Source organism: Xiphias gladius, chromosome 19 (genome assembly GCF_016859285.1).
Source record: "Xiphias gladius isolate SHS-SW01 ecotype Sanya breed wild chromosome 19, ASM1685928v1, whole genome shotgun sequence".
In the NCBI taxonomy this organism is placed as follows: Eukaryota; Metazoa; Chordata; class Actinopteri; order Istiophoriformes; family Xiphiidae; genus Xiphias; species Xiphias gladius.
This window is the reverse complement of record NC_053418.1, coordinates 482625-502416: the sequence shown is the minus strand read 5'-3', so window position 1 is coordinate 502416 and position 19792 is coordinate 482625. Positions and strand designations below refer to the sequence as shown.

The window sequence follows — 19792 nt, the reverse complement described above, 5'->3', positions numbered from 1 at the left end:
GTGTGTGTGTGGTTAATATTCTCTTTAACTGAGTGTTGATTACATCCCCTGACAGCAGATCACAGCAGCTTCAGCCCACACACACAAACAGCTTCAAAACATTTCCTCCTGCTTTGAAATATGAATAAACACACTCTCGGTGGATACCATGCTAATCTGAGTGTGTGCAGTCATCAAAGGTGTTTAACCTTTTGTGTTTCAGCTCTGATGTGGTCGTGTCTGTGTAAACAGGTCGGAAACGGTTCAGTCTGTAACCCTGAATCTCTCAGGCTGATTTATAGTAAACATGAGGGGGGAAATCGGTTTTTAAATGTGCATATTGACTTTTAATCTGCCACTAATATCACCACAAACACCTCTGTGTCTGTGTCTGATGTTTGCTGGTCACGTTGACACTTTGATGTCCGACACGTACGAACATGTATCTGTTGCGTATGAACGCTGAGCTGTAGTTGCGTTTACACAGCCTCTAAAGGGTTGACCTCCTCATGTTCTCCTAGTTTTTAATGACACTGGCCGACATAATCATATTTTTCAGACACAACATGATTCTACTTCTGCTTTAAAATACATATTCTTCACTTTGTTTTCCACCTTTTTCCGGGAATCCACAGTCGCTTTAATCCATATAAAAAAAACTACAAAAGCTGCTGATCACTTTGAAAAAACAATCCCAACTCAAGGTCCACTAACTCGCTTTTTCTGGAGCTTTCAAAGCAGTGGAAAAAGCCATAAACTATTCTTATTATTATTAGAATTATTTGTTATTATTAAGGTCAAGAATGAACTTTTCTCAATATACAGGATTAACTCATGTAAACCTGTAATGATATGTTTTCTTTCTCTTAGTTCTCTTTTGTTTATTCTTTCACACATTTGTTTTTCTTCGATAGAGTTGCAGATTTTCAGAAGTCAGAAAGAAGAGACACTCAGTCTGAGGTTTTTGTGACGTCTTGTGTTTCACAGATTTCACCAAAAACAGAGACCGGAACATTTTCCACTTTATTCAGAAACTTAAACAGCAGCTGACCTGGTTTTAAATGTTCACTGTTCAATCTGGACGGAAGTTTCTCTGCCTTCTCTGTTCCATTATTTTAAGCTGTTTCATGTCAAAAAGAAGTGGAAAAAAGCTTGAACAGTTATGATTTCATCCCTCCTGCCAATTTCATTTCCATAAGCCAAGAAAAAAAACCCCTCTGTACTGAACAAAACCCCGAATTCTTCTGAGCGAGAACAGGAGGAGAAAAGCTTCGTTCTACTGGACTATATTATCTAAGGATTACAGATCAGGCAGTTTTACACACAGTGTATGATGAGGATCAAACTCAGCTCAGTAGTTCAATGCAGAAAGCTTTTTTCAGTGGATTATGTTACAATGGTAACTGGGGACGTTGTAATCTTTAATAGTAAGATATAATATAACGTATATTCAAATATTCAAATGTTTAAATGTAAACTATATTTTTTAATTTAGTATAATTTGAATAAATTTCAGGTATTTGTATGATTAATTATATTTTTTATCAACTGTGATTCTGGATCATTGCAAATGTTCGAAGATTTGTAACGTTTGTTCTTAATAGGAACCTTTCGGCGTAGGAACTGTTCCTGCGGAGCTTGTACCGAGCCGGATATATTCTCCGAACACACCGTCCCTCCCCTTAAAATGTCCGGCGCTTTCAGGCTGGGAGCCGCCGGTCGGAAAAGGATTATTTCGTTTTTAAATTAAATATAGTTGAATATAATTTCCTCGCATCGATGAAAGAAGACGAAGAGAAGTGAGCGAAGCGGCTGATTTCAGGTCAGTTTTCATGTCATGTTACATGAAGGGTTTTTCTGAACCAACGCATCATATAGAAATATTGTGTAAATGAGTCAAGCAGACACCTGACGTGCAGCTACAGGCTGGAAGACCTGATTTACCGGAGAAGAGACAGAGAAAAAGATGAGTTCTCGTGTTACTGGCCCGAACGGAAACAGATAAACCGATAAACAGTTCGATATCTCGGCGGGTTCGCCGACCGGTCATCGCAGCCTCCGTACGAGGCCGCTGCTCGTTTGTGTGAAAGTCCCAGAACGAGCGCGAGGAAACGCAAAACTACAGAGACAAAAGATGACGTCAAAGAGACAAAAAGAAAGGACGAGGAGACAAAGCGACGGGTCGTTTGTGCTCGTTTTGTCCCTCATTGCGCACTTTTGTATTTATTTTTTTCGCTTCGTTTATCTTGAAAGTCATATCGTGATTCCACATCTTTGTTATTGTCTGAGCTTTTATTTTGATAATCATGGTGCTAATGGAAATGATGATAGTGATAATTATTCTGTATTGTCTCTAATTAAAAGGAATCTACCAGACAGTTGTGATGAGTAAGAACTTGATTATTTTAACGAGAAGAAAAAATGAATGACTCTTGATTTTTCCTCCTTCTTCTTTATTTTGAACACATTTCTCAGCTCTCATCCTTTCTTCATTTTTCCTCTCCTCCATCCCTCCTTCCTCCTTTATTCATCCCTTCTCTCCCCTTCCCTCTCTCCATTCCTCATCTCTTCACATCTCCTTCCTTCTTTTCTTCCCTCTCTCCTCCACTACAGGATGGAGCTTTCGTCTTTACTTCATGACCTTCGCCTCTCCTCCTCAGAGAAGCCCCTCCCCTCTGCTCCTCTCCCTCCAATCACAGAGCTCCTGTCTCGGCTGCAGGAGAAGCTGACTGGTGCCTCCTCGGACTCTAAGACGAGCTCCCCGATTGGTTGCGTGGAGCGGCTCTTTGAGACAGCAGATCCCGATTGGCTGTTCTCCCTGGCCTCGGCCAATGACGAGGACGGTCGGGCGGAGCTGCGGTCAGCGTACAGGTCTCTGATCGATGCTCTGATTGGCTGCGCGGCTCTGCCGCTCTGTGAGGACGACTGCGGCTCTCTGACGGCCGCGGCCTGTCGGAGCGTCCCGGACCGAGCCATCCCAGTATGCTCGGCCCTCAGGGCGCTGCTGGGAGCTCTGGGGACCAGGGAGAGGACAGGTCTGCTGCTGACTGTGGCTCCACCTGTGTGTGTGTTCGCTGTGACGCATTTCCAGGTGAGTCTGGATGGAAAAACGTCAGGGTCACGTCGAAGTTCTCGAGCCGATGTTTTAAAAATGTTTGTTACGTGGAAACATCCGGAGTCCGTCTGTCCCTCTGTGTGTTCAGGATCAGGTGTGGACCACCTCCTCCTCCAGAGCGGCGGCACAGATCCTGCAGGAGGCACTGCTCAGGGCGGGGGGCTGGAGAGACTCCGCTCACCTCCTGATGGGAGACAGGAGTTGGGGGGAGGAGGGGGAAGGAGGGGAGAGCAGAGGAATTCTGGGAGGGGTCCTGGACTTCCTGCAGCCTCAACTCACCAAGTGAGAATCTGTTTCTGAATGTCGGGGGGGGGGGCAGCTGGAAGAGGTTACTGGCCTGTGTCAGTGGTGGAAAGTAACTGCATGAAGTACATTTACTCAACTACTGTACTTTGATCGTATTTCATTCCATTTTCTGGGACTTTCTGCGTCTACTCCTCCACATTCATCTCACATCTGCAGTTACTTCTCAGAATGAATCTTTAAGCATCGGTTCCCAACGTCTTTGGCTGCGAACTTGAAAAATCAGCGTGTAGCTGTGTCTCCTCGTAACGTTTCAGACGTCTCTGAGTTGTTACAGGTTCCAGCAAAGAGACATTTTCCCTCTAAACTTCCCTCATGGTTTCATGTTCATCACTATTGGATTCGTTTCAGTAACTCTTCAGGGTCCAAACAGATAAAATGAGCCAATATTTCACAAAAAAATCAAAGATGAAAGAAAAGTCCAGAAACTGAATCCAGATCAGTGGATCAGAACTGACGACCCCTCAGGTTCACCTGGCGACCCTCTGGAGGGGCCCGACCCCCGGGTTGGGAACCAGTGGACTGAACCATCTACCTGTCTATGACGTAGCTAAAAGCAGCTCCAGCAGTAAAACGCTGCCGAAGCCTCCGTGACTCAGGATCAGAGACCAGTCACAGGAGACAGGTCCCTGCACAATGAAGTACTTTTACTGTGATAATGAGACTACAGGAGGTACTTGTGTACTTTTACTTGAGGAGGATTTTGAATGGAGGGCTGTTACTTGTATTTTGACGTTGTTGTACTGGTACTTTTACTTTACTAAAGTACTGAGTACTTCTTCCACCGCTGCCGTGTCTCTGCCAACACTTGATAATGTCAAATGATTAAATCAAAGTTGTGTGTGATGACTGTGGCATAGGCATCATGACAGACGCTGGTTTAACATGTTGATAATTTTGTCCTTTTTTTACATTTAGCATCTCTTCCTCCGGCTGCTTTCTGAGTATCAGATAGAGACTCAGCTTCAGACACGTCGGATGCTTCACTTATTTTGTGTTTTATTTATTTATTTTTAAAAACTATTATTATTACACCGTCACTATTTTGTTGAAAATGTTCTTTCATTTCTGTGACGTTTTTCAGAAAGTGAGGCTCTGCAGCAGAGACTCACTGTTCAGAGCTGTTCGTCTTTAACTGACACTTTCTCCAAGTAAAATGATGATAACCGGTTAAAAGGTGAACGAAAACAGTTTAAAAAAAAAAATTGCAATCAAGATAAAGTGCCAAACTTTCGTTGTCTGTTTTTTGAAGAGCAAAAACAGACATTAAAGGCACAAAAATCCAGAAAAAATGACGAGAAAATGTTTGTCTTCAGATTTTGTCACAGAGAGAAAGTTTGAAGTCGTGTGTCGCGTTTGTCGGCCACTGCCCATCTGTAGTGTGAATTTACCTGTGTGTGTGTGTGTGTGTGTTGCAGGGACTCCTGGCAGCGGTGTGAAGCAGTGAAGCTGGTGTTTGCGTGGACTCTCCTGCAGGTCAGTTTGACTTGATGACGTTATCATGGCGTTGATTCCTTAAAAAGGAAAAAACGCCAGTCAAATGATCAGATGACTGCGGAAGCACAGTGTTTCCAGGACAACACAATAAGTGCAAATCATGTTTCCATTTTCCCATTTTCTTATTCATCAATCTGTTTTAAAATAATTGATCATTTCAAGTGCGTGCATTTATTAATTTTGAGCATTTGATTATTAACTTTGTTTCCGATCAGTAAATGTTTGTTTTTGTTTTGATCAAAATCTTCACTGACAAGAGAGCGAACTAAACTCAGCGAGCACTTTATTAGGAACAGCTGTACACCTGGCAGCAGTCTAATGCATAACATCCTGCTACGGGTCAAGAGCTTCAGTCAGTGTCAAACGTCAAACAGCAGAATGAGGAGAAAAATCTGAGTGTAGAAACTCAGACGTTACTTTTCTGACAGTCTGGTAATATTTTGCACAGGTGACTCGCCCCTCTCTCTCTCCTCACCTGCCTCGCTTCCTCCCCCCCTCCCTCCTTCTCATTGACCACTACAGACCAGAGAACTGCATGCTGGGAGTTCGCTGCCTGCACCACATCGTGCTCAACACGGTAAGATCGCACACTCGCGCACATTCAAATCCACATTTTCATATTTTGATAGTAATGACAATCATTGCGTGTCTGCGTGTTCAGCCTGACGCTGATCTGCGTCAGTTCAACAGAGCAGAAGTTCTCTATCAAGCGTTATTCAAACACCTGTACACCACCGAGGCTGCTGTCATACAGGTAATACGCACACACACACACTTCACTGATAAAACTTAAAGCCGAAGTTCTCCCCGACTCCCCATAAGAGAACTGGCACCGCTGCAGGCAGGTTCAGCTGTTAACTGGGAGTTGGAGTCTTTTCAGTTCTAATCTCTGTAGGAAAGTGGATCAGTGTAAACAGTTTGTTTTTGCAGCAACAAGAAGGGACAACGTTATAGTTGGACAGTGATGACGTCCATCTTATGGACACGTACATGTCGTCCAGAGCACGGAATACTCTGAGTTGAGCAAAGACACCGTCCAGACTCCTGCATGTGTCCAGTTCTTCAAACCTGCTGCACACCTGAACAGCTGAGCGTCAACGTCTGTCTGTCTCTTTAAAAAGTTTGAAAGACAAAAATCTGGACCGACAGGAGTCAGGGGTCTCTGTGTCTGTGTCTGTAGCCGGTCCTGTCCTGTCTGCTGGACCTGTTGTTGGTTTTGGAGAAGCCCCCCTCCTCGCTCGCCCCCTCCTCCGCCCGGAGGAAGCCCTGTCGTCATGACGACGTGCTGCGTCTGGTCCTGACCCACATGGAGGCGGAGCACAAGGTACCGCTGCGACGCGTCTACGCCTCTGCCCTGCCTCTGTACATTGACAGGTGGGTTTGATGTCTGGGTTCCCTTCAGGACTGGGAAAGTCTTAAGAAGCTCTGATTTCAGTTTCCTCAAAAACAAAAACCAAACCAACCAAAAAAGGTTTTAAGTTTCCTTCACAAAGGTCTGATATTTGTTCTAACCTGCTGTAAACAGTAATGTTGCTGCTTATCCGGTTCCAGGGGGTTTAATGATGAATTAATGACACCATTGAATGAGAAGAGTTGACTAAATGCGATAGAAACGTCAATAAATTCCTGCACCTGGTCAGTAACTCATCCGCTTCGTCCCCGTGATGATGGAACCAGGTCTTAAAAACTGGAGCGAGCGGAAACCGGCTGGTGCTGAGTGAGCCGTGTTGTTTCAGGGTCTCAGGGTGCGTTTGTTTTGCGTGTGCGCGCGATGCAGGATGGGCGTGGCGGTGTGCAGACACCTGCGGCGGGTGGAGCGGGTGGTGCTGGGATACCTGGAGATCAGAGATCCACCCGAAGAGACGAACAGACTGAAGATCCTGGAGGTGCTGCAGAAGACCACCAGAGCCGCCTGGCCACGGTCTGAACACACACACAGTAACACACATTGATGTCGAGTGAACGAATTCATGTTCATTCTGATGAACTGGCCTGTGGTGCTGCTGCTGGTGAAGTCAGGTCAGCTTGATTGAGGCATGGAGGGTTTTACACTGCAACACACGACAGCCTCCACCCTCAGAGCCTCAGTTCAGACCAGGACCTACAACAAACCCTCGACCGCTGCTGACGACGCGTCCTCTCTCTCCTCAGGATGGAGCGCCGCGTCAACGTGTTGCTGTGTTGCTTGTTGCGGTTGCTGGTCGACGTTTCTTCGGACTCTCGGCTCGGCGATCAGGTCAGGCGGCGGCTGATGAACCAAACCACGCTTTGTATCAAGCTGCTGGACGGCTGCTCACGCGGAAAACTACAGGTGCGTGAGCTTCTGACCGTCTTGCCTGTGCTGCTGTCGGGCCCACCTGAAAACACTCACCTACCCGTCTGTGTGTCAGCCTCTCCTCCAGCAGGTCGACAGCAGCTGTTGCAGCCCCGAGGTTCTCGGTAGCCTACTGACCGTAACTATGACAACAGAGAGGTGACGCAGCTCACCTGGAGCACCTGAAGCTGGACCGTACCAGACGGACCGGGACGACGACCTGGTCGGAGATTCACTCTGCTGATGTCGGTGTTCAGTGTTTGAGACTTTTCATTGGACATTTGAAGTTAAAGAAGTGAAAGAGAAAATGTTGCTTTCAAAGCAAAAGTCTGGTGTCGTCTATTTTTCTTAGTGTCATCTAATCTTTTTTCAACACTGTTGGTTTGAGTCTCAGGACTCTCTGTCTCTGTCTCTGTCCTCAGCTCCAGCCTCATTGGTTCCAATGCAGATGTAAAAAACTCCTCAGACATAGTCTCAGTAACGTCCTGAAGCAGCTGCTCTTCAGCGGCGGATTAATCTGTGTGTGTGTGTGTGTGTGTGTGTGTGTGTGTGTGTGATGAAGGAACACGTGACCCAGAGCAACAGTGTGACTCACTGATGTGTTTTTAGTGGAGCTCTGTGGCTCAGAGGGATCAGATACATCAGGTTGTGATACACACACACACACACACACACACAGTTCTTGTTAGTAGGAGACGCTCAGTGTTTGTTTGAGTCTGAACTTGATAAAATAATAAACACCACCAGACCTGTTCTTTAAGAATCAAAGGGACAAACTGGTGCGTTACAGCACGAATGTGTTGATGAGTCTGAGAGGATTTGACACTGAAATCAGCTTTAACAGAAAGTGTTTAATTCAAAGAGAAATATCCTCCTTGATCTGCATAACAAGTTCATCAAAAATATACCAGAGTTCTACGTGTTTGTACAAACACAAACTTCAAACATCCAATATTTAATCCAGATATTTTGTCATTTTATATTCAGCTCGGTGTCGTTTTCACACAGATGGTGTGTTCACAGACCTCAGGAATATTCAGTCCTGCTCAGTTTGTTTTTTCTTGAGTCCAAACGAACGACAAACCCGACCTGTGGCGGCGTTTAGTGAACATCTGCGAACAGACTCGATCAGCGGTCTGACATCAGTGCGTGTGTCTGAGCAGTGAGTCCAGCTGGTCCAGTCTGTGTTTCAGTCCCAGTAAACTCTCCTCAGTCTCCAGTCGTGTCACCTTCAGATTCTCCTGCTGGTTCCACAAACGGCAGCGCAGACGAGCCTCGGCAGCAAAACACAAACGTCAGTGAGTCAGGGTTCAGTCTGACAGCAGGAGGATTTCATAGAAATATAAATTAGACTGGATCCGCTGGATTTCATCAGGTCAGTTGTTCCGAAAACAAATCAACTTATCAGTTAGTTGATTGGCAGAAAATCATAATCACTTGTACTGAGTCATGTCTCCTTTTCTCTGTTTGGACTGTTGGTCAGACTGAAAGCCATAAACCAGCTCATTAACACTGAGGACTTCCTGTACTACGGTGGCTCATGGGGTACATTTCAGTAACATTTTCATCTCCCCCGATTCATCACTTTGCTCAAAACACTTTCTTTAACAACAGCACTGATTTAACTCACTGATCATTTCCTGTTTTTTTTTTTTTTTTGATACTGAACCTACTTCCTGCAGATTTTTCACATTAAAAGTCTTCTAGGCACCTGAAGGATTTTAACTCTTTGAAATATTACTGAATGGAAACAGCATTGTAATTAACCAGACAAAAGTGATTTGAGTAGGACCGCAACTACCGATTATTTTCATTTCTGATTAATCTTCCGATTATTTTCTCGATTAATTGGTTTGTCTGAAAAGTGCCTGCCTAATTTTCCCAGGTGACAGATTCAAACAGCTTTTAGATTCAGTTTATCATCATATTAGTTGAAGAAAAGCATCATTCTCACATTTGTGACATTTTGCTTGAAAAATGACTAAAACAATGAATTGATTCTAACAATGGCTGCAGATGAATGAAGGCATGATGAATTTTCTGCTGATTGACTAACGGATTAAACAACTAATTGTTGGAGCTGTAGTTCTTCAGACTGGTGACTGACATGTACGGATGTATTAGTGCTGTTGAAATGAACGTTATACTGACTTTATCGAGACAACAGGTAAACAGGGAGGATTTTTACAACGATGTGATCAAATATAAAACAGAATAAAAGCCCGGGTCTGTCTGCATGTGAGGTATGTTTGAGGACTGGATGAAGATTCACTTCGGACTCTGGATTTATCTTCGGCTGCAGCTCTAATGCAGTTTGTATTTTTTTTTTTGTTTTAAATGTACATTAATAAAATATTGTCTACCTTCAGTCGGTCTTCTTCTTGCCTCAGTTTTTCTCTCTGCAGCTCAACCTTCCACCTCTCCTCCTGAAGAGAAAGAGAGACACACACACACACACACACATTTAGTAGCAGTAGTTAACGTGAAATCTTAAACCAACTTGTCTAAACTACCAGTGGATGCCGAAGCTTCCACTAACAAAACCAGAGTGAGAACTGATACGGCGGTGTCCACATACTTTTGGCCATATAGTGTAACGTATAATATACGTGGGGGAATAAATTTATGTATGAAAATGTAATTTCATGTGTGAATGATAATGACCACACAAGTAAATGCACTTGTACTTTGATGTTTTCGTTGTTTGATATTTTACACTGAGATTATGACAAAACCACCTCATCAACATAAATAAAAACCAAACACGTCGACGTGCAGATTAATTACTAATGTTGATTTCTTTTACCATCGATTGAGTCATGACTTTATTTCAGGAGTTATGTATTTTTTTCTTTACTTTATTTATAGACAGGACATTTTTCATCTTTAGAAAATGGAAGCGGTGGAGTGTTGGTTTAAAAATGTCCAGAGTGTAATCTGATTACTGTGACATCAGCAGGTAGAGGTCAGTTTCTTATCGTTCCTGTGTGTATTGTGTGTTTTCTCCTAATGATGAAATAAGGGTTGTGTTAGTGTTGTGCTGTGTTGTGGCCTTTTCTGTCTGATGCTCTCCTATCAGTTGATTTAGAACCTGCTGCCCAGGACCAGAAGAGGACAACACGCCATTACACCTGTTTTAGTGCCTACGATGGTTCCCCGTCAGGTTCCATGTGGATTTTAAATTCTTTTACTCGTCTTTAAAGCCCTCCGTGGTCTGACAGGTTGTTCCTCTCTGGACCAGGACCCTTCAGGTTCTCTGGCACTTTGAGTCTCCATCAGTTGTTTCAGAGTTCAGGATGAAAAACTTTTGCCGAGGCAGCTTTTTAGTTTTTGTGCTGCGTGTTGTCGGAACAGACCTGAGAACGGCTGGAAGTGTTGACGTCTTCAAACGTAAACTTAAAAGCCTTTAGCCTGGCTGCTGGTGAGAATGTTTTATGGTCATTATTTAATTTAATCATTTATTTTATTCTGTTCATGTTTTAAAATATTCTCTTCCCTCATCGATTTACTTTGTCAGTTTTTTTATCTGTTTGATTTCATGTATTTACTCTTAAATGGTTTTATTCTATTGGTTTTATTGCTTTTTCACCATTTTCATTTCTCGCTTCACTTGTCTCAGACTGTTTATACTTGTTCTGTCTTGTTCTCAACTCTTTGAATGGCTCTGACCGGTGTGAAAGGTGCTACACAAATAAAGTTTGATTGGTGTGATTGATGATTAATGTGTGTGTGTTGTCTGAGATCAGAGTTTTTTTTTCTGTCAGGACTCACCTCAGTACTGAAGGCTGACCTCAGACCAGCTGTAGACAGGTAGAAAGACCCGTCCTCCCTGCTGTCATCCTCCTACAAACACACACATTAATCAGTATGTGAATGAGGCAACAGCAGGTTAACGTTCTCCCTGGTATCAGTGGAAAACACAGAAGAAACAAGAGAAACCACTTTGGCCGAGTCACTGTTGTCTGCATTTACCAGGCAACCGCTGGGAGTTTTATTTTGTAATTTGATTAGAGCTGAAACGATTAATCGATGAAGTCTATTGACAGAAAAATAATCAGCAACTATTTTGATAACTGATTAATAATGTCAGTCATTTTTTGAAACCAAATGATTGCAAAATATTAAACATTGTCCGGTTCCAGCTTCTCAAACGAGACGAGTTGATACTTTTTCTGACGTCACCTCAGACTCCGGGAAGTTATGATGGGATTTTCACAATGTTTTGACATTTTATACTCTAAATGATTCAATCAATTAATCATGAAAATACCTGACAGATTCATTGATAATGAAAATAATCATTATTTGTTAGTTTCAGTCCTAGTTTTGACTGAATTGATCTGTGTCTAAGAACTAAAAAAACCTTATGTTTCATTTTTGTTTTACTATTTCTGTCGCTTCACCTCCTGGTTTTTATGCAGCTCCTCCTGTTTCTTGTGTATTTCCTCCTCTTTCCCCCGAAGCTCCTCTCGCTTCTTCTGTAGCTCCTCCTCTGTCTGAATGAGCTCCTCCCTCTTCTGTTTTAGCCCCTCCTCCTCATGCAGCAGCTGTTTTTCTCTCTCCCACACCTCCTCACCTGATCAGACAGAATGAGTCAAACAGGAAGTTGTTTTTTATTCTTACTGTTTCTTTATTATGAATGAAAATCGTGTCAAATCAAAAATCGTGTCGGACAGAAAGACGAAGAAGCGACAGATTTCGGTGTCGACTGACTGAGCTGGCTGAGTTCCAGCTGTTGTTCGGTCAGGCGGCGCCCCCTGTCCTCCAACCGACATACTGCAGCTTTAACATCCTCCAGCCCACCACACATCGCCTAAAGGAGAGAGAGAGAGAGAGAGAGAGAGAGAGAGGACCAGTGAGCTGGAATCAACTGCCTGGTCATGAAAAATTATGGGCAATCATTTTGATAGTTGATTATTCATTTAAGTTCATTTTTAAGGCAAAAAGATAAAAAAATCTCGGATTCCAGCTTCTCCAATGAGAATATTTTCTGGTGGTTGACATTAAACTGAAAATCTACAGGTTTCACTCAGATTAACCAGGTTATTTAAACACGTCACCTTCGGCTTGGGGAACATTTGATCGGTAGTTGTTACTATTCTGCGAATAAACTGTGTCCTGGTGTCTTTTTGTCCAAAGAGAGCAGCTCACTCTCTTTGGGATCTGTGCCCTGTGTACAAAGGACACAAAGGATACTAAAAGATAAATCATAAAAGTCTATACATACATACATATATATATATATACATATATGTATAAAAACAACATGGGATAGAGGCCGGGTTAAACTCCTGGGATCGAGTTCGACAGAGTTGGCCTGAACTGTAGAAATAAGGGTTTTTATAAATGTTTATACTGGACAGCTCAGGTCTCTTCTATCACACAGACACGGCCACAACCTTTGCTCCGGTACAGTGATGAGCTCTAAAGCTTCTCCTCATATGAATCTTAGAGCGTCGTGATACGAACCATGCACATAAATAATATCACGGACAAGCCTGTGGACTGAACTCATGGTTTTCCTTCTTACAAACCGTCCAAATTCAAGTAGCACAATTTACAGTGCTCATTAAAGGTTTGAGTAAAATCTGTGCGCGTTGTACCTGTTTGTGTTCAATCTCCTTCTCCAGCTCCTTCAGTTGCTCTGCTCTCTGCTGCTGCTGCTGCAGGGCAAAAACACACTCATCAGACGAAACACTTCCCACAGCTCAGACAGAGGACGGTGTGTGTGTGTGTGTGTGTGTACCTGTTCCAGAGTCTGCAGTTGTTTCTTCCTCTCCTCCACCCGTTCGCCGAGCAGAGACAGCAGCTCAGAGCTCTCTGCAACACAGACACGAGACGATGTTGTCGCATCTTCAAGCTCGAAATCCTTCGCGTGCCTCGTCACATTTCGAGCCGTTCTGTGTTTCATCCTCAGCAGAAACACGGACGCACCGATCTTCAGAGTCTAACAGCTGCTATAGTTTTACCTTCTATGTCACAGTCTGTATGTTACAGCCTTTAAGCTAGCGTTATAGTTCCTTCCTCCGCGAGCACTCGAGGGTCCACTGGGGTCCGAGCGATGCAAAGCCCATCGTCGGAGGGTGTAGTAGTGTAATGAGAACAACTGTGCATCCGCGGCGCGCGTCCAGGTAACTATAGTCACGTATACGTTCCAGTCTGTGTGTTATACTTTGTATGTAGTAGTGTAGCAGTGCTTTTGTATGTTTTACTCTGTGTGACACTCTGAATAGTATTAATGATGATGTCATACCATTGAGCTGCTCCTGAGTGGCTGTCGTATCTCTGAGCGCTTCCTGTTTGAGGACCTGGGTGTGGCTGTGCTCCTTCCTCTGTTTAGCAAGCTCCACCTCCACCGCCGACAGACACCTGACACACACACAGGTTTTCAGGAGCTTCTCCGTTGGTGAGAAACCTGTATGTGTTTCCAGTATGTGTGTGTTCGTACCTGTCAGCATGCCTCCGTCTGGCCTCCAGGTGATTACACTGCTCCTGCAGGCTGCTCCTCTCCTCCTTACTCCTGCTCAGCTCCTCCTTCAGCTCCTGCACATAAAACGTAACCAACTTCTCCTGATCCTTTTTTCTATTTTTAAGTAGTGCTGCATATACCGTATACTACTACACATGCCCATATTATATTTATTTATATATATATATATATATATATATATATATATATATATATATATACACATATACACACACACACACACACACACACACACACACACAGTACAACACACTTTCGTATACATTTACAGCTACTTGAAGAAGGTAATGTTAAGGCAACAGAGAGTGTGGACCCATCACTATGTTGGGTTGTGTGACTGGATGAACGCACTGATTTTCTGCTGATTTAAAGAGAAAAAATCCAGGAACCCATTTAATATGCTGCATCGTATTTACAACTACACATAAGTAGAAATTTTACATATTTGCACATTTAGCGGACCTGCTGAGCAGGTTTCTTGACAGTTTCCTGGGGGAAAAAACGTGTAGTTTGGTTCTAAATAGAGGGAAAATACACACGACTGTTACTGTGGTGAGTTCAGTTTAGTTGTTGATTTTCTAGAGAAATTTCCTTCAGAGAACTGCTCCATTTAAGTACATTTTTATTCAGCGGTCACTTATTATTGGAAGCTTTATTCTTCATTTATGCTGAATTATATGTTTGTTTGTTTGTGGACACATTTCACATTTTCTCATGTTCAGCTCACCTGATGTCCTCTGACTAAAAGACTGAAACTGCTGCTGATATTTTTACTGACCTGCAGTTCTGTTCGCTGTTGTTTTGTATTTTTGAGACATAACTCGGCCTCTTTTCTGTGAGACTCAACTTCCTGTTGCAGCGCAGCCAGCTCTTCCCTCTTCCTGTCCACTTCGTCCTGCACTTTGTCCATTTCTTCTATCTTACTGTCCACCTCCTGCTGCTTCTTTTCCAGCTCATCCTTCCGCTTGTCCACTTCGTCCTGCATCCCGTCCGCCTCATCCTGCTTCCTGTCCAGCTCTTCCTTTGTCCTGTCCAGTTTGTCCTTCTGCCTGTGGAGCCGCTGGAGAGTCTGGGTGCGTTTGGTTTTCACTTCCTCCAACGCCTGCTGCTCTGCAAGCAGCTCCTGAAGAACCTGCTTCAGCTCTGGACACAAACACACAGATGATTCAGAGGATTCGCTGCACAAATCTGCTCTGTTGACTCAGAAAACTACGATTAAAGGTTTCACTCCACTGACACTTTTTGAAACACTACTGGAACAACAGTGTATTATTCATCATTCACACTCCAGTCGTTCTGTTTATCATCATCACAAACAGACTTTTTTATTTGTATCGGTCCAGTCTAAATGTAACTATTATTGTCAGTCATTCCACACCAACTCACCTGGAACCTCCCGGTTCATGTCGTGAATTTTCTCGGAAACATTCACGTGAAAACTTCTATTACCTTATAACAGCAGCTGGGTTCAGACTAAACCACAGCTGCAGATTAAACGTCACCTTTTTGAAGATGCAGCAACAGGATTTAACATGATTTTGTTCCAGACAACACAGGCTGAAACCATCCAAAACCTTGAGCTGCAGCCTGTTACTGACGATACTGCTGGTATTTTCTTTACTTGTCGTACGAATTATCGTTTCACGACGGCATAAGCAGGATGTACCTGTTGTGGGCAGAATGGAAGTGGAGTGGAACCTATGCCCATCGAGCTCAAACTAGGTCAGGTTTTACGTTAAACCAAAGACGTTATAAGGGAGCAGACGAACCACTTAAAGAATCCTGAATAGAAAAGATGGCGGCTGCCTGACACGTATCCTGCCCCTCCCCTTAAAAGCCAATCGTCTGCTTCGTAGCAGCCGAACAGGAAACATGTCGAGCCGATCGTGTTGTTGCGTTGATACAAGTGAAACCTTGCACCTGTGTAGCAGGAGTGCCACCTGTGGAATAACAGTTTTTCAAAACCTTATTTTGGGACAAAGTCACCAAACGTTTTAAGCAGTTTTGATCAGATTTGACTGGTGATTCTGGACATTCAGTTCTTATGTCCATTGAAACTGAACAGTCTCTCTCCCCCTTTCATTCAGACAGGAACCTGGTCTCGATAGCTGCCCCGGGGCGTCTCCAAGATGGCTGCCAAGTGGAGACACTCGCCAATCAGGACGTTGGTTAGACCCGACCACCCTCCCTGTGTGTGTGTGTGTGTGTGTGTGTGTGTGTGTGTGTGTGTGTGTGTGTGTGCTACCTGCTCTGTGTGCCTTGACTTCAGACTGCAATGTGAGGAGTTTCTGCTCCTCCTCTCTCCCAGCTGAGACTGTAGACCTCTTTTCACTCAACAGCACCTCCTGCTGCTCCAACAGCTCCTACACACACACACACACACACACACACACACACACACACACACACACACACACACACACACACACACACACACACACACACACAGAAAGCAGAAACATGTATTTAGTCTCCTCAACTACCATCTAAACCATTAGGAATCTCCTCTCTCTGGTAGCAGGAGCTGCAGGAACCTAACGGCCTGTAACCTGCTTGTTCTTATAACATGAACCGTTAAGAACATTGTAAGTCTTTGCTACGAGGTTCTACTTGTGGTTCCACTGTGTTTTACAAACAGTGGTGTTTCACGTATACGTCAGAATTGGAGCTGATGTTGTTGTTGATTTTCAAGCCGCTTGGTGGCCCAAACCAGCACCTGGTGCATCAAACCACATCATAGTTTTTCTGTTTGCTCCGCTACAGCGTCGATTCTTTATCTTTTTAAAGTTTCCTGCTCTGCTTGGCTGCGCTCTATCCTTAATTCTGCCAGACTCCAGAAGTCGTCGATATGATGTGATTTCACATCTACGTAGTCCCCAAAGTCCTAAGGCATCATTTTTAAAAATCTTCGCACACAACATAATATCTGATAGTAATGATACTCCAAGTTATACATAAGATCATCTATCAGGATCCCGGGGGGGATTTAGCGTCATCTCCTCCTCCTCACCTTGACTGTGTTCTGCAGTCGTTGCTCCTCTTCTCTGACCTCCTTCACTCTGTTCAGAGCTGTTTGATGCTCCTCCCTCCTCTGAACCAACCTCTGCTCCTGCTGCTCCACCTGCTGAGACCACAAGCGTTTTTTAAAATGTTTTCTAAACGTTTGCCATCCTCGCTGAAATGTCTGAACTGAAGAGAGATGCTTCAGCCTCTTCTCCTTCCTTTGACAGTTTAATGGTGGCTGTCAAACAACGGAAGGTTCCTGTTTTGTCTCAGACACTGACTCAAACGGAACCAGACCCATTTGATGTTTGGGATGCAGAGACCACGTTTGCATGTTTTTTTTGAAACATTGGTGCCACAGCCATGATTTCACACTTGACAACAAGAACTAAAATATCAGACAAACATGTTGCTTTAGATGTGAGCAGCTTGTTTAACAGGCTGCATATGAAGATGCGAGGTTACCTGACTGTTGACTGAGTCCAGACGCTTCTGAGCCTCCTGACAATCTGACAGCACACTAGACAGTCTACACACACACACACACACACACACACACACACACACACACACACACACACACACACACACACACACACACACACACAGAAAGCAGAAACATGTATTTAGTCTCCTCAACTACCATCTAAACCATTAGGAATCTCCTCTCTCTGGTAGCAGGAGCTGCAGGAACCTAACGGCCTGTAACCTGCTTGTTCTTATAACATGAACCGTTAAGAACATTGTAAGTCTTTGCTACGAGGTTCTACTTGTGGTTCCACTGTGTTTTACAAACAGTGGTGTTTCACGTATACGTCAGAATTGGAGCTGATGTTGTTGTTGATTTTCAAGCCGCTTGGTGGCCCAAACCAGCACCTGGTGCATCAAACCACATCATAGTTTTTCTGTTTGCTCCGCTACAGCGTCGATTCTTTATCTTTTTAAAGTTTCCTGCTCTGCTTGGCTGCGCTCTATCCTTAATTCTGCCAGACTCCAGAAGTCGTCGATATGATGTGATTTCACATCTACGTAGTCCCCAAAGTCCTAAAGCATCATTTTTAAAAATCTTTGCACACAACATAATATCTGATAGTAATGATACTCCAAGTTATACATAAGATCATCTATCAGGATCCCGGGGGGGATTTAGCGTCATCTCCTCCTCCTCACCTTGACTGTGTTCTGCAGTCGTTGCTCCTCTTCTCTGACCTCCTTCACTCTGTTCAGAGCTGTTTGATGCTCCTCCCTCCTCTGAACCAACCTCTGCTCCTGCTGCTCCACCTGCTGAGACCACAAGCGTTTTTTAAAATGTTTTCTAAACGTTTGCCATCCTCGCTGAAATGTCTGAACTGAAGAGAGATGCTTCAGCCTCTTCTCCTTCCTTTGACAGTTTAATGGTGGCTGTCAAACAACGGAAGGTTCCTGTTTTGTCTCAGACACTGACTCAAACGGAACCAGACCCATTTGATGTTTGGGATGCAGAGACCACGTTTGCATGTGTTTTTTGAAACATTGGTGCCACAGCCATGATTTCACACTTGACAACAAGAACTAAAATATCAGACAAACATGTTGCTTTAGATGTGAGCAGCTTGTTTAACAGGCTGCATATGAAGATGCGAGGTTACCTGACTGTTGACTGAGTCCAGACGCTTCTGAGCCTCCTGACAATCTGACAGCACACTAGACAGTCTACACACACACACACACACACACACACACGCACACAAATAAAGACAGACATTTTATTGGGGCTGCGCAAAAAGAGAAAACGTGTGATTAACAAACGCAGAAAATGTACTAATTTAGATTTAACCATCTGTTATGAAGCATCATGTCGGCATTCCAGGCTTAATCAAAGACTTACCCCATCCATCATCTACCTGCATCCTGCTTCACAGTAAAAGCCCTCAGGCTGCTTCACAATAAAAGCCCTTCTGAGGTTAACCCTTCTGATTCATAATTTTTATTGATCACATTCCTTGCAGCTTGAGGGCTTCTACTGTGAAGTAGCTGAAGGCAGAATATAGACTTTAGTTTGACACAGAGGTGGGACCCACGTGAGGCATAACACAACAAAGACCCAGACTTATTTCCACCCCGGTCCTTGGAAGTCTCTGAGTTAGCTGAGCATGTTAACTCACATGGTACCAGAATGTGGTATATTTTTGTCACTTTTCAGCTGAAAATTCAAGTAAAAACCATCGCAGTGAACAAATGCACTGTCTTGCCGTTTGCTCTGTAATTTGCGTCCATACTAATCTCACGTCTTCCAGCTCTAACTTCGCTTCAGCGCGTGTCAGAACTGTACCTGTCTGTAGCTGAGTTTATTTTTGTGCCGAGCTGTTGGAACTCCTGATCTCTGCTCCTCAGCGCCTCCTTCACCTCCCTCAGAGTCTGCTCCTCCTCCTGCCTCCTCCTCCTCAGATCCCCCACCGCCTCCTGCAGCTCTCTTGAGACATCAGGTCGAACATGATAAAGAATCGCTCCTAGTCAAACCCGATGCTGATATCTGAGTCTGGAGGTCCGAGGTGGGCCTCTGAGAGTTTACCTGACGTGCTGTGTGGCCTCCAGCAGACAGGTGGCGCCGTCCTGAGCTCTGCGCCGCAACGCATCTGCCTCCCGCTGAGCCGAACTGGCCTGGAGGAGACAGACAGAGAGGTCGACCTGCGCTCAGTCACAGGAAGATCAGCGCTGTGGGTGCCGCAGTGTAATGTTCAGACACATAGGAACGTGTGTGTCTGTGCTTGCGTGTGCATTAATGTGTGTGCGAGTGTGTACCTTGTCTCTGGTGGTGTGTATGCAGCTCTGAGCCTCCAGCAGTAGTCTGTCAGCCTGACGGAGTTCAGCTCGTCTTTTCAGCAGAGTTTTCTCAACACACTCCACCTCATCACACACCTGCATCACACTCCTATACACACACACACACACACAATCAAGAAAAGGTGCTTGTGTCACAGAAACACACTGTAAAAACACATAAAACACGGTAAACTTCTAGCTTCAAGGTATTTCTACTGCTGCTCTGCTCGCACTCGTTCTTGCCACGCTACTGACAGCTGACTGCTGTATTTACATCTTGGGGGTGGGG

At 44.2% G+C, this 19792-nt stretch overlaps 2 protein-coding genes across 15 annotated transcripts in view; one reads left to right on the top strand and one right to left on the bottom strand.

The window, feature by feature from the left end:
* Positions 1–1636: 1636 nt before the first annotated feature.
* On the top strand, positions 1637–7777 carry tti2 (TELO2 interacting protein 2). Of its 3 annotated transcripts, none has more exons than XM_040156460.1 (10): positions 1637–1801; positions 2593–3070; positions 3183–3376; positions 4816–4873; positions 5343–5471; positions 5556–5648; positions 6075–6218; positions 6672–6815; positions 7046–7205; positions 7285–7777. In XM_040156460.1, exons 2-10 carry the CDS (start codon positions 2594–2596, stop codon positions 7335–7337), a joined length of 1452 nt encoding a protein of 483 aa, XP_040012394.1. In that variant the 5' UTR covers positions 1637–1801; position 2593; the 3' UTR covers positions 7338–7777. The 3 variants fall into 3 exon arrangements, with proteins under 3 accessions (XP_040012394.1, XP_040012392.1, XP_040012393.1); XM_040156458.1 differs by having other exon boundaries at positions 1638–1801; positions 6075–6268; positions 7285–7776; XM_040156459.1 differs by lacking the exon at positions 1637–1801 and having other exon boundaries at positions 2491–3070; positions 6075–6268.
* Positions 7778–8054: 277 nt separating this feature from the next.
* cntrl (centriolin) overlaps positions 8055–19792 on the bottom strand; it is a 54652-nt gene continuing 42914 nt past the window's right edge. For 9 of the 12 annotated variants that reach the window (XM_040155734.1, XM_040155736.1, XM_040155738.1 and 6 more), the window contains 16 exons: positions 19483–19612; positions 19253–19341; positions 19013–19153; positions 18330–18393; positions 17872–17985; positions 15944–16061; positions 14477–14841; positions 13657–13751; positions 13462–13577; positions 12955–13028; positions 12812–12871; positions 11922–12021; positions 11612–11784; positions 10980–11051; positions 9572–9634; positions 8055–8482 (listed from right to left, as the gene is read on the bottom strand). In XM_040155734.1, coding sequence (XP_040011668.1) covers positions 8351–8482; positions 9572–9634; positions 10980–11051; positions 11612–11784; positions 11922–12021; positions 12812–12871; positions 12955–13028; positions 13462–13577; positions 13657–13751; positions 14477–14841; positions 15944–16061; positions 17872–17985; positions 18330–18393; positions 19013–19153; positions 19253–19341; positions 19483–19612 — 1906 coding nt within the window. In that variant the 3' untranslated portion in view covers positions 8055–8350. Of the gene's footprint in view, positions 8524–9571; positions 9635–10979; positions 11052–11611; positions 11785–11921; positions 12022–12811; positions 12872–12954; positions 13029–13461; positions 13578–13656; positions 13752–14476; positions 14842–15943; positions 16062–17871; positions 17986–18329; positions 18394–19012; positions 19154–19252; positions 19342–19482; positions 19613–19792 lie in introns of all 12 variants that reach the window. The other 3 variants (XM_040155737.1, XM_040155746.1, XM_040155744.1) reach the window with 2 other exon arrangements.

Excerpts from the sequence above, each read along its gene's own strand:
- tti2 (XM_040156459.1), top strand. The coding sequence starts at position 2,594 with ATGGAGCTTTCGTCTTTACTTCATGACCTTCGCCTCTCCTCCTCAGAG. Across the intron at positions 3,071-3,182 it reads TCGCTGTGACGCATTTCCAG|GATCAGGTGTGGACCACCTC; the intron begins GTGAGTCTGGAT and ends CTGTGTGTTCAG. Across the intron at positions 3,377-4,815 it reads CTGCAGCCTCAACTCACCAA|GGACTCCTGGCAGCGGTGTG; the intron begins GTGAGAATCTGT and ends TGTGTGTTGCAG.